Below are 13,622 nucleotides of genomic sequence, written 5' to 3'. Positions count from 1 at the left end.
CTTACTTTCATTTCAGGGCTGTTACAGCTTCTGCTCTAAAGAGTCAGAATACATACAGCTTCCTCTTTGTATGAATCTTGCATTACCGTCCACCTTTGATCCCCTTCCTTGCTCTACTCCTGCTATTATAATTTCACAGATTTTGCCAGAAGGAGCCATTAGATCACTTAAGCAGATCTCCAGCATAATGCAGGCATTACCTTTCACCCAGCTACTCCTGCAGAAACCCATATACTCCAGTACAATGAAAGCAAGAGATTAAACTGTACACTGCAGGAGTCCCTGCAGCACAAGGTGTACCCAGGGACACTGTCCTGGCAGAAAGCTGGGCAAAATACACACAGATGATTCCATCAGGAAATGACAGCCTCCACCACAGAGAAAGACAGTGAACTGTACCAATCCGGCATTCAAAAAAAACCCAAAAAACTCAACTCTTTCCAAGCTAGAATCTGAAAGTAGAACATGAAACATGTAAGAAATCACAATCTATTCGTTTATAATCCAAGACACGATGAGTCTACCATCTTTACAATTACTTGTACAAATGTTTTACTACCCTCTTAGACACAGGGCTGGAACCTTATGGCAGGAGCTAAATCACACAGTTTAATTCTCTCACCAGTGCGTTGCACCATGCTTTCACAGGCAAAGACTGAACTACAACAGGAGGAATGATGCCTTCTAAAAGCACTTTTCAGCAGAAGTCCATACAGAATTCTGTGTATTCATAATGGAAATCCTAACCTATACCAACAAACAGTGCACACTGCACCCAGAGGATCAGTGATTTCTCTATTGTTCTACCTTATGAAATATATCTTTTATTTAAGAGAAAAAGGTGACTTAATGACACTAATGACAAAAACGTAGGGAACAGGCTAACAGCTCAGGAGGTTCTGCTATAGAGGTCTGAGCCTGAGGTAGACCTAAAGGACAGTCACCCCACTGTAATCAAAAAGCACAAAGTGCCTGACTAAGCTCATTAGAGATTAATAATATACGTACTTTGAACATAGAAGAAATGAGAGACTTCAAGCAGCTACCAATCCAAGGTAGATCTCTTCATGACTTAATTTCCACCCCACTCAAGCCAGCAGTGATTAGATGTTCACCTGTTTAATGGTCAATGCCTAGCATGACAGAAGTTATGGACTATGCAAATTCATTTTCATTAGCTTGCTCTTCACTTTTTGTTGTAGTCCCTCAACCCTGTTCCCTCCAAAAGCATATTAAAAAAATCCCCCAGACCATTATTTATATTCATCAGTTCTCAGTTCATAAAACGATACACACATTGCAAAGTAATAACATCACAAGTAATGACCTTGTTTGGCTGTACTGCAGGTAAGAAGCTTGAAGGTCCTCAAACAGCGTAACACCACCAGCAAGCACAGAAACTGATGTTCTGAGACCCATGGGCTTTAACAAGGCTACCCACTTAATCTAATTGCACCACTCAAGCTTTACTTTCCAGACTTGGCAGCTGGTACTTAAGCTATGGATGCTACAGTTGCCAGGTGGTTCCAGAAAGTTCAGAAGAGAGGGATTATCAAGGTATTTCCCCTCCTCCCCTTTTTCATTCCTGATTTCTAAGGAAGTGCCAGCTGCTAATTAGTGCAAGGCAGAGACAGCCTGTAGCTGCTCTGATTTACCACATATTTACCCGGGCAGCCTCTCCCATGCCTCCCCAAACTTAAGGTTAGACTTCAGCTCTAATCTTGGAAACTCAGATGCTTCCCTCGTACACAAATCTGAGTAGAAGTATAGTAAAAGGTTACTGTCAACTGCGAAATATAATTTAGAGGAACATTCAAGTCACCCTTTGTTTCCCTATACGTGCCAAATCTCCCATGTCCTTGAGACAAAGGGCGGCATCCTTGCTGAAATGCCATCTCCGCTGCCAGGTGCAACAGTAGCAAATTGGGCATAGAAGATTTCCAATGGCAAAAAGGCAGATTTGTCCACGTGGACAATCTTGTCCTGGACAGCCTGATGCTACTGTGTGATCTGACCTTGCTTACACGTACACTCTGCTTTGCTTGTCTTGCTCCTTTCCCTCATAGATCCCAAGCACTACAGTACCAAGCTCACTATCAAAAGTCTTGTTCTGTGACAGCAGAGGAGGGAGCAAACGGCACACACGAGAAGCTACAGCATGTCTAATTTTAGCTTGCCTCTTATTTCTGACAGAATAACTTCAAAGGCAGCAAAAAAGATACAGTCTGCTCTCATTAAGATCCCTCCCAGTTTCCCCATCAACTTCAATAGGAGAACCTTATATTAGGAAAAGCATACATCACTGAATTCAGACAAAACACACGTAAGAGTTGTGACAAAGGGGGTGTTTTCAACAGTGTAGATGTACACAGTGACTTACTCAACCTCCATCCTATTTGTCAGGACTATAAAAACCCAAAAGAATAGCACATCAGCAATGGAAAAAAAAAAAAAAAGGTGAAAGACAAGGAGGGAAAACCCTACGACTTGTTGTGGTCAGTACTCACTCTGCAACTCCATTTGGCCCAGCTGCTTTTCCCTTAGAAAAGTAAAAGCACAGCTATACAGGCAATGCTTGCTTTTAGTAACAGCTAAGTACCTCCTCCTCTGCGCAGACATGGTCCAGTGCTTACAGACCAACTGTCACATCCATCTGTGAGGAAGGGATGAAGATGAAAACGCTTCCCACTACACACACTTGTATCCCATCTCATGGGAGCTGGGAGCCATCATGTGACTACAGCCTGCAAGGAATCTCAAAGGCCCCCACCTGCAGCCAATGGGGCACATGGGGCAGAAAACAAGTTTAACCACACAACTAAAAAGAGAAGCACAGGACTTGTGAAGCTTTGAAGGAGTATGATCACTATGGTGACAAACAATATGACTTCTACTACTAAACAGCTTTCCAGCCATAAAACGTGGAAATAACTAAATATAACCTGAAGTGAAGGTAAGGTCAAGCTTGAATATGCTTTAAAAACTGGAAAAAGTTGAATGTGGCCCCCGAATTAGTCAGACAATGCTGGGACAGGAGGGAAAGGAACCACCACCACCACGATAAACATACTTTAAAATGTGAATATACAACTAAGGTTTGCTACTGTCAGACACTAAGGTGCCTGTGTGAATTCACACGTACAACTCAGTTCTCCCATACTAGGAATGCTGCTAAATTGCCACTTTAAAATGGGTAGGCACTGCGGAGAAAATACAAGACACTATCGTTGACTCAGGATGAAAGCCAGTAAGAATATCAAGACTTCTTAATAAGACAAGTCTAAATTATTTAAATAGCACTTAAATGAGAATCAATGCCTCTACCATCTTACTCTTTATCCCTCTTACACTCTCATTAATACCAGTCACTTCCCAGCCACAATAGCTTTGTGGCCAAGGCCATCTACTGGTGAGTGGGGTGTGCAAATTAATGGGGCTTTTGTTGGCCAGATTTAATTAGTGCTTGTCAAGATTTAGACACATGCATTGAAATTGTGCCAAGCAGCTGTTTACAGTCAAGCAGTGTCAGTAATTAGGAAACACAACCACAGTTTCAGATGAACAAATAAAGGCTTCACAAACTCCACATGAACCTAAAGAAACATGATTTTGCCCAAGGAAGAAGAATGTGGTTCTTTGAATCTCCATCCCCAGTTCAACTGCAGTCCAGACACCTTGTGACCTCACTGTTCTACGTAACATGAATCAGAAACGTCAGTGTTGCTAATACAGACATGAATTTTACCCTAAAAATCAAGAATTACTGGGGTGTGAAGGAAGAAGTGCATAGGCTAAAACTGCAAATATTTTAGATTAGTATGTATGGAGATTTACAGGCTGTACACCATAATTACAGTTGCACTTCTCTTCCTGACTTAAAGCAACAGAAATGGAAGTCAGGCAAGGAGATGGAAGGGAAATAAAGCACACCCAAATCCTACACTATGATTTCGAAGGTGATGTGTGAGACAGATCAGCAAGAGAATTTGGGACCACTAGCATGCTGTGACACAGAGATCCCCATACTGTTCTAGTGTTCCCTGTTCAGCATCATTATTCCTAAATCACAAAGATGTTTCTAATAAAACACTTCCTTTAGCTCTTTTTTAAGATTCTGTAACACTTACTACTGTGATTTTTAGAGTAAGGTGTTTGAATGGTAGCACTGGAAATCCCCGAATTACAAGACAATATTCTCCTCCATCTTTGTCTTAGATCAGGACGAAGCAAACTTGAGCCTTTACTCATACTTTTTGCCATAGAATTTGGGACAACTGTTATAGCATATAGAAATGTGTTCACTAGGAGCTAGCTTGAAGACACTAAATACATTTCTTTTCTTAGATAATAGGAAGTTTGGGTAGATATTTTTGGCTGGCAGTGTAGAAACCAGAAGTTCCTGTTTTGCCTGAACAAGTGACATGGAAGAAAAGTACTTCCACATGAGAAAATGTGGATGCCGTAAGATGACAAGCACCCTTCACTGACATTCACTTCAGTCTGATTAACTGCTATGACTATCAGATTTATGACAGAGAATTTATGGATGGCAGGTAAAAAGGAGTCAAAGCTTCCTGTGAACTTCAATGCCCTCTTCTCTAAGATGTACATTTGTCCATTCCTTCCAAGTTGGGTTTGGAGTTGTTTTTTGGTTTTCTGGGGAGGTGGGTGGTGTTTTTTTCTGAAGCCAATATTAGACTGCAAATCCAGTTTAATTACACCAGTTTTATTCACTGTGGAAGCAAACCACTTTCCACTACAGTATGCTTAGTAATTTATGTGCCTTTCTGATTTATTTATGGTGCAGTAAGGCCATGGATAATTCTGCATCTGATGGAGATTTGTAGTCCCCAGGATAATTTTTAAGATGAAGATTAGAAGGGAAAAAAGCCCAAACATCCAACACCCAACCTACAAGAAAGAACACAACAGCGCACATAAATTTCCAAAGACATCTCTTTTTTTCAGCAAAACCGTGTTACCAATTTGGAGCGTGTTCATATCAAGTCACAATTTTATAATGAACAAAACAAAAAATTTTTTTTTCATTATTAGTCAGACAGAAGGGTCTACTCTGCCTTTGCTTCCAAAAATGGAGCACTTGCTAGTAAAATGGCAATCCCGCATCAGTCATGATAGAGACTCTCATTTTGATATATCCAATCAAACACAAAAGATGCTAATAAAGTAACTCAAATTAGAAATTAAGATATACTAGCATTTCTAGATGGACCTCTGTTACTTTAATGGGAAAGCAGACACTCCTGAACATAAACCTGGCTTCACTGGCTTTTGTCTTCTTTTACTCCATAATAATGACTTATTTTGGAACTGACTCTGCACACTTCACTTGTGTTCTCGTTTCTCCTGTTACTATGTTAAACATGGCTGATTGCAGCTTTCTGTGGCACATCATTCAGTGGCCAAACTGGACATGCTACCATTTAGCATCACCCCAGCAAATGGCCCACAAAATAATAAACATTTTTCACTTTGCCTCAAACTTTTCCAGACTCACTGCATACCAAATAGCTATATATAATTTTAAATACACAATTTTGTTTCTCCCCTGAAGACAAGGCTCTCTGTCATCACTGAACTTTGTCCAGTAGACAAACCACAAATTCTCCATTATAAGGTCAGACTGCTGCTGCTAAGGCAGAGCAAAGTACCACAATTTTGCCAAGTTCTGAGATAAAAACTTGTTGATAAGCTTTAAACAGTCTTCTCATTAAATCACTGCATCATAAGAGATGAACTATGGAAAATTTAATTTATACTTTTCAATCACAGCTACTGTGAATCACAGTAATTATACTTATTTTACACTTGCAAAACACTGCATGAATCTCTACAACATGCCTGGGTAGAAAGTCAGCTTTATCTTTAAAGCTGAAATAGGGGATAAAAAAACCTGTTACGATGACCTCCTGTTGATCTGCATATAAAAATCTCAAGCTACTTACACCAGCGATCTCACATTCCAGAAACACAGAATGTGAGAACTGGGAAATTGTTAAGTTGCAACATCTAATTTTAATGATTTGTTCATTTCTTCAACAAGCATTTCAAATAGAGGACTTTGTTTAGTTTCACTGTCAGGTCCTCTTTTAAATCCATGTTTTCAATCGATTTTTTCTTTCATAAACCTCTACACTTGGAATTGACTGTATGTTATTGAATTGAAAGGAATGCTGGTTTTATTTTTCAGAATATATATATATATATATGTTTGATCCATTTTCCCAGTGCAATGCTAAAAGTTTTTTCTTACTCAAATCCTGTGCAAAATACTGATAAAATGTTGGTTTTATTTTTCAAAAAATATTATTTCTCTCTCTGATCCATTTTCCCAGTGCAATGCTAGAAGTTTTTTCTCACTCCAGACCTGTACCAAATACTGATAATGGCTCTAACTTTCTTAATCTCAAATATAGTCAAAAGCAAGATTACCTCAAAATGAACTGTTGAGGCTAGACAATCTAAGAAGTCCATCTACCTCTATTTCATCTTGCATATTATTCAGTTATATATTGTACAGTCCCTAGGGAAAAAAGAAACACATGAAAATAACTCAGAAGGGTCATCAGCCATGAAAGTGTTGTTGATCTTCAAGTAGTACCATTTCTTCTCAGAATGTAAGAAGTCGACATACCCGTATTACCGGCCTGCGTGAAACTGTGCTGTGTAAATGCCTCGGATGAGCGTTAGTACCAATTAAACTTGTACTAGCCTGTTCCAGGGAGAAGGCTTTATTGTCATTCTGCAGCATAGTGTAAGTTTCAGAAACAATTCTGGGAATTAAACATACAAAATTCATCCCTCTTTTGGAGGAGAAGGCAAGAAGGGAAAAAAGAGACCAAAAAAAGCCTGATATGTGTCACATCAGAACATTTACAATGGTACATAAAAAGACTATAGAAGGCATTTATTCTAATAGCCTTGGATGTTCAATCCGTGTAATTGTCCAGTCTGGTTTTGCTCCTTCTGTAAATTCCCTTTGGAACCTGGAAAAGGAAAGACAGTAAGTGAAGAGTTGTTAAAATTTACTTGATCCTTAAAGAGCTACTAACACCAACAAGAAATCATGAAGAAATATTTTACTTCAAAGTTATTCCTGCAAAAGCTCCTTAGACTCTAATGCTTATGCCCCAAAATGGAAGATCAAAATAAAGTGCACTGACTTGAGAGTGTTTTGGTTCAGATCCCACAGACAGGATCAAGCAGCAACAGTGAAGACCCTGGTATCAAGAAAGCACTCAGTTTTCACAGCAGTAGCTATGAATATAGCTTTGTGGCAGATCCTCATCTCTAAATAAAGGGTTTTATTTAATGGGATGGTAACTGCATTGTAAAGGGAAATCACATGCTATGCATTCTACCTGAAAACTTTCATTTGTACTGAACTATAAAGTAATATATTTTCAGAAATACACCGCAGATCAAGATAACAGTAGTACTGAACCTCCCTGAAAGAAAATTCCACAGTTGTTGATAGGCAAATGAAAACATCCGCCCCTACTTTCAAAGAATCTTCCTCTTCCTTTTGTAGTCATTACTGCCTTCCTCCCTGAGCATGTCAGTTTTGACTGCTTGCCATCTAAAGGTAAGTCTGAGCTTCAAGCTGAATATTCATGCTCCCAAGTAACCTGCATAGTGTGGAAGAGAGAAGTATAACCTCATTGCTTTGCAATTACATGCAAATCCACTCCTGGAAACTGTCTTCTCCAGACACCCAAATACTTAACACTAGGCTTTCAAGGCCTGTAGTAACTTTGCCCATTTGAGTGTCAGTTGGCACTGTAAATAGAAGAAGGAACACGTAATTACAAAGATCTCTCTGCTGGGGACTAGGAACAGATATTTAGGGCTTTCAGGGGAGGTTCTTGAGGTTAATGGAGCCTCAGAAGCCTCCAACTCTAAAAAACATGCTGAATTTGGCTAAGGGATGGATCCACAAAAATCCATCCAGGCATAAAGCACTGGTGTCCTCAGAGTGTTTCCTTTGTTTCAGAGCTCCTGACCATCTAGACCCCATATTCTCTCCATTTCAAATGTGGGTGTAGAAGTCATTGACTATATTGCATTTCTCTCACAAAAATCCTCACTTTTTCCAACTTCTGCAAATGTTATTTTCAGTACATTTTGCCAACCGTGCAGATATTTCTGCTCTGCTCTGAGATCAGCACACTAATACAGACATTATTTACAAGCATTTCTATGAAAATCCATCTACCTAATGTGTGCTTTGAGGGCTTGGAGTACAGTGGCATGAATTATCTGAACACCACTTGATGCTTGCTTTGTTCTGCCTGTCTGCAGAAAGCATTTGACTAACAAAATTTCCTCTTTCATGAGCTACTTTTTCAGCTAATTGCAGTTCTGACTGTTGTGCGGGGCGTGACAAGCCAACAGTACCGCACTTGACTGCTTGGCTTGACTGCATTGCTGTTAGCTGTGCTACAAGAAACGGGAAACAAGGACTGATACTGGTCTATTTCCTGAAAGCTGCAGGAGCAGTATAGGAAAGGATCAGAAACCTCACTCAGTGCTCCAACTATTGCTCTTCCTGACAAAGGAAGAGTTCCCATTAATCTCAACTCAGAAGCAAGGTAATAGCATAATGATTTTAAGGGGTATTTAAAAAATTTGGCCCTAGCATAAAAACTGGAAATCTGGGTGAGAACTAACTTAGATTAGAATCAAGGTAAATTAAAACATATGAAGTTCTGCACTTGCACAGTGTGAACTCTTTCAGTTCCCAAACTGCTTTCCACACAGCTAGCCCGTGTATATGGAGGAAAAAAAAAAAAAAAGGACAAGTAAACTTACTCATAGTTTGCTGTTAAAAGATGTCTTTTTTCTTTCGTGTTTTCATCTCCAAACACAATCTGGAAAACTTTGGTTTCACCTGGTACTTCATCAGGTAGGTTAGCACCATTCAGATACCAGAAACGCATCAGGATACTAACAAACTTTCTTCCTGTTGGAAACAAAGCATGAGATCTCATTCTTTCTCATTGGTCAAATGCTCCTATTTGCTATCTAACATATATTCTAGTGAGACCCTGGAAGGGCAGCTGACTTCAGCCATAAAGAACACATGACAAAATAATGAACAATAAAGCTATTTAAAGCCATATTCATGCTGTTTAGCAACAATAAAAATACACTCCGTAGAAAGGTATGTATTTTATCATGAGCGTTGCGTGACATTGTACATAATCAAACCGTATGAAAAAAAGCTGGCTACCACAAGGTCCAAAGCCCACTACTGATACTACAAAAGTAGGCAGAGTAGTTGAAACTTGGGTGCAGACTAAGAGAAAAAAAAAATCCCTATCCCCCCGCAAACAGGAAAAACACCCACTGGGTCTGACAACTTGAAATGCTCATTGGAAGACCCATGGTTAGACTATAAACCATCTCAACTGTGTCTGATGGTGAACTGCGCACATAATGCTGGTATTTAACCAAAAGAAAAACTTGCTTGAGCTCATGACTAGCTTAAAAAAAATAATCAAGAAGTCCTGGAACAAAGTGTATTCCACGAAAGCAGAATAGAAGTGAAGACGGCAAAATTTATTTCATTATCCAGCCTTCACCATTCTTCTTGGAAGATATTTTTTCATTGCTGAAGCAACAGTTTTCTGCATATAGTAGAATAATTGTTTTTGAGTGGTTTGAGATTGCTAAGGACTAATAATGTAAAAATCCAAAATTACAAAAGGAGGAATGAGCAAGACCTAAGCAGAAGTCAAAACAGTACCATGACTTATTAACAATAATCTCTCAGGTTCTGGTTTAAAAGGAAATCAGGGAATTATATATAGATGAACTATAAACAGAAGAACAAGGAATGAGAAACAGTACTCTAAAAACACATCTGTAAGGGGAATGCCTGCTTAGTAGCAAAACCAGGAGATAAGACTGCCCATTGCTGAAATGTTTTAGAATTCTAAACATACCATCATCATCATAGTAAATGCGAACATCTCCTTCTGTTGTGTACATGATGGCATCAATGTCAGCTGCTAAAGCATCCCTGTGGTTGTCAGGGAGCAAAGAAATCTTTTCCTTCAACACCTGAAGTACCTAAATTAAAAAAAACCTGTCAGTTTTTCATTAGGAAATTGAAGTAACAATCTTTTCTACTGCAGTTAATAAAACGAACTATATAGTTAAAGCATTTCTTTAACATATACAACAGCAGAAGTGAAAAAGCACTGGGAAGTTTGGGCACTCCCAAACCCTAATTCAGCGATATTAAAGAAGATCCATTTAATTCTCAAACCAATGAAAACAAAGTATTTTAAAAAATGTTTAGAAAAGGTTCTGTCAAAACAGAAGTTGCAAAGCAAGGCATGTAGGCCTTGCTTACATGTTAAGCTTGCTTCCACAATCATACTTACACTCTGCTCATTTCTTGCTATGTGTATATTCCTTAGCTTTTGATTAATTTATTTCTTAGTTATCTTTCACAAATTTCCTTGAAAATCAGTTCCATTACCACTATGTTTATCTTTGACATTTTGTGATTCACATTTCCATTAGACAAAGTTTATGCACAATCAGAGAGGACTGAAAAGCCATTGCTCTGGGACTTAAGTTCCATATCGCATTCACACCCCTAGTACCTGAGTGCCCTAAGACCTACCCAGGTGCGTTAAGTAGAAAAAGGCTATGGTGCACGAACTGAACAGAGGCATCACCTCAAACAACACATGAGAAAGACACGTCACAAGGAAGGATGAAGCTGTGCAGCACTTATTTGTTACTCGTACTCAGTTTTTAGCCTAACTTGAATTGCCATTTTTGAATAACAAACAAATCCAGAGGTCACACGGAAGCAAGAGGCAATCTTCACTAGAAGACGCTGGTTTCTAGTACATTTTGCTGGTATAAAATTCACCGGCCAAAGCAACAGCAAAGTCACATGGAATCACAGCCTCAGCCATTACATGCTCTGGTTACATGAGGTCTCTGGATCAGTGTTAACCCGATCACCTGAAGAATTTAAGACGAGCAGAGGAAGAGGAGATGCTCTTTCAAAACAACTATAAGAAACAAGCTCACATTTTATTTCTACCTCTGCTCAGAGAGAGGAGGCAAGATTGTCCAGTGGGGATGCACTAGAACAGCATGAAAATTTTTGCTGCAAAGGCATGGGTGGTAATAGGGCGGGCCAAGCTGACATCCAGTAACAAGGCATAGACCTGAAGTATCTCCTCCACTTGACTCTGATGCATCTGCTACCTCCATCCCCTGGGAAGGCCAAGACAACTTCAGCAATTAAGAATTCGTAAAAACACAGAACACACAGCACCCATGTTTAACTAGCCAGGTCAGCCATATCCCTGAGACCGTGACACAAAACTGAGGCCTTCCAGCCGAGACCAGTAATTGGCTGTATGGTCTGCTTGGGGGTAGGAATGTATTAGTGCAGCAGGGACGAGCACAAACCAGTTCCTTTCTTCATCAGAATTCTGGTGCACAGACCAAAAGCATCAGCTGTCTGCCTACACCAACAGAGGTACGCAATTCCGCCTGCCGTGCAGAACCCACTGCCTTTCAATCCTTCCTGGTACACCAGCAATCTTTTTGACAATTGGTCCTTATGCTCAATGGCAAGAATATTTTTTTTTAAATACAGTAATTTTAAATTAAGTTTCATGCCTTGAAATTAAACACAAAAAAGCTGCAGAACAAACAACTACCCTGTTCCATCTTATGCTGTTTTTCCCAAATTAAACCAAACTGGCAGTATTTGTAGATAATGACAGGCTGAAGGCACGTTACTTCATAACGGAAAATCAGTTGCTAGAATAAGAGATGGAAAGCATTTACCTCTGCTGATACAAGTTCATCCAGCAGGTCAAGTTTACGCTGAGACAGCAGTTTTGAAACAACAGAAAAGGCCTACAAAAAAAAAAAAAAAGAGAGAAATATATGAACAAATAACACCGAGCTGGCTTATTCTTCAGATAAATCCACCATTACGCGACAAGCTACCCAAATATTCCGTGATTTAAGATTTCAGTATTTGCAGAGTGTATCACCACTGAAATGGAAGCCCTCCAGCATTAAAAGGGTGATTCCATGAACTGATAAAAACGTAACATTTCTTTTCAGTCTCTCATTTAAAGCATCAAACCTTTTGATAACAGGCAAGTGAACGCACAGTTACTTAAAAAAAAGCATTACAGTAGTCTACATAAATCGGTTTTTACTCTCTTTTTGATAAGTCAAACAGTCTACTCTTTCCCTGTAAATATTTTGTTCCCCTGCCCCCTTTTCCAGCTCATCTCCTGGTTTCGGTCAAAACAGGTTTACCAAATTTCTTTCTAAATCTGGTTTAGTCTCTAAACTTCAGGAAACTCAACTCCCCTTTTCCCCCTTAATTTTGCAGGTATAGTTACATATAATCATGCTTCTACATATTCAAATAGTGTACTTGTGAAATGCTGACAGTGTTTAGGACTCTACAACAAGTAAAAACAAGAAAAAAAACAGGGCAAGGTAAAACAGGTGGTTCTGCAGGCAGGGCAACTAATTGGTTGTAGGGTTTTTTTTTTGTCTCTCTTGAATTCATCTTAAGCATTTTAACATTCTGGCCTCTACCACCTGGTGTGTTGGTTTGGGTTGTTTTTTTTTGTTTGGTGGGGTTTTTTTTTTAAACTAAACACATCAGCTGAAGTTTCACAGCAGGTGACTCTGTAACTTTTACATGATTAGCTTTGAGATCACTACCTCTTTGACACATTGTGTTGACAAAGCTTATTGGGTTCATAAATTCAGAGAAACAAATACACACACCAGCACTACGCCTGCCTAAGCTTTCTCATTTTAGCAAAACCAGCCAAGAGGAGATATGTTTTCCCTTAAAGGCCCTAAAACATCTCCACACTGTTTTGGGGATGGCTAAATCAGCTCATTTTAATTCTGGAATCTGGGAGAATAAACCAGGAAAAGTCTGAAGAAAAGCACACCTCTGATTATCCTCACTTCCTCCAGAAATGAGGTACTAGGAGCCAAAAGCGGGCAGCTCCCCCTGTTTTACACACAGGAGAACACAGGCGCTGCCGTGTCCGCGTGTGACACCAAACGCGGGCAGGGGCAGCCGCCGGGGAGGCTCGGCGGGGCCGCGGCCAGGCGGCGCGGGCGCCCTTCCCCTCAGGCCGGCCGGCGGGCCCTGCCCGCCCCCCCCGAGGCACCGCGCCGGGCCGGGGGAGCGCGCCCCGCCGCCCGCTCACCTGCTTGGCCCCCCCGCGTGAACTCCTCGATGCTGAACTCCTGGTCGAAGTACAGGCGGATGAGGAGGTAATAGAAGCGGGTGCGGAGCCAGGCGAAGGGGCTGGTGATCCTCACCACCACCACCCGCCGCTGCGGACCCCCGGCCTCCGGCCCCTGCCCGGCGCTGCTGGCGAACCGCGCGGCGGGCGGCGGCGGGCGGAGCGCGGCCAGCGGCAGGGCCGGGGCGGCGGCGGGCGGTAGCAGCGGCGGCGGGACCCTGGCCGCCCCCGGCGCCGCCAGCGCGCGCGCGAGCCGACAGCCGCGGCTGGGCGCCGCGCGCAGCGCCATGACGGCTCCTGTCCCGTCCCTCGCCCCGCCCCGTCCGTCAG

General features: G+C 41.0%; 1 protein-coding gene across 1 annotated transcript; it reads right to left on the bottom strand.

The window, feature by feature from the left end:
• Positions 1-6,736: 6,736 nt before the first annotated feature.
• MAIP1 (matrix AAA peptidase interacting protein 1) lies at positions 6,737-13,581 on the bottom strand. The gene is made up of 5 exons (XM_068407789.1): positions 13,258-13,581; positions 11,848-11,919; positions 9,969-10,095; positions 8,833-8,983; positions 6,737-7,007 (listed from the first exon to the last, which is right to left on the bottom strand). Exons 1-5 carry the CDS (start codon positions 13,579-13,581, stop codon positions 6,929-6,931), a joined length of 753 nt encoding a protein of 250 aa, XP_068263890.1. The 3' UTR covers positions 6,737-6,928.
• Between the last annotated feature and the right edge of the window lie 41 nt (positions 13,582-13,622).

Source organism: Nyctibius grandis, chromosome 9, assembly GCF_013368605.1.
Source record: "Nyctibius grandis isolate bNycGra1 chromosome 9, bNycGra1.pri, whole genome shotgun sequence".
Classification (NCBI taxonomy): domain Eukaryota; kingdom Metazoa; phylum Chordata; class Aves; order Nyctibiiformes; family Nyctibiidae; genus Nyctibius; species Nyctibius grandis.
The sequence above is the reverse complement of the archived record's forward strand: the minus strand, read 5'-3'. Positions and strand labels throughout refer to the sequence as shown.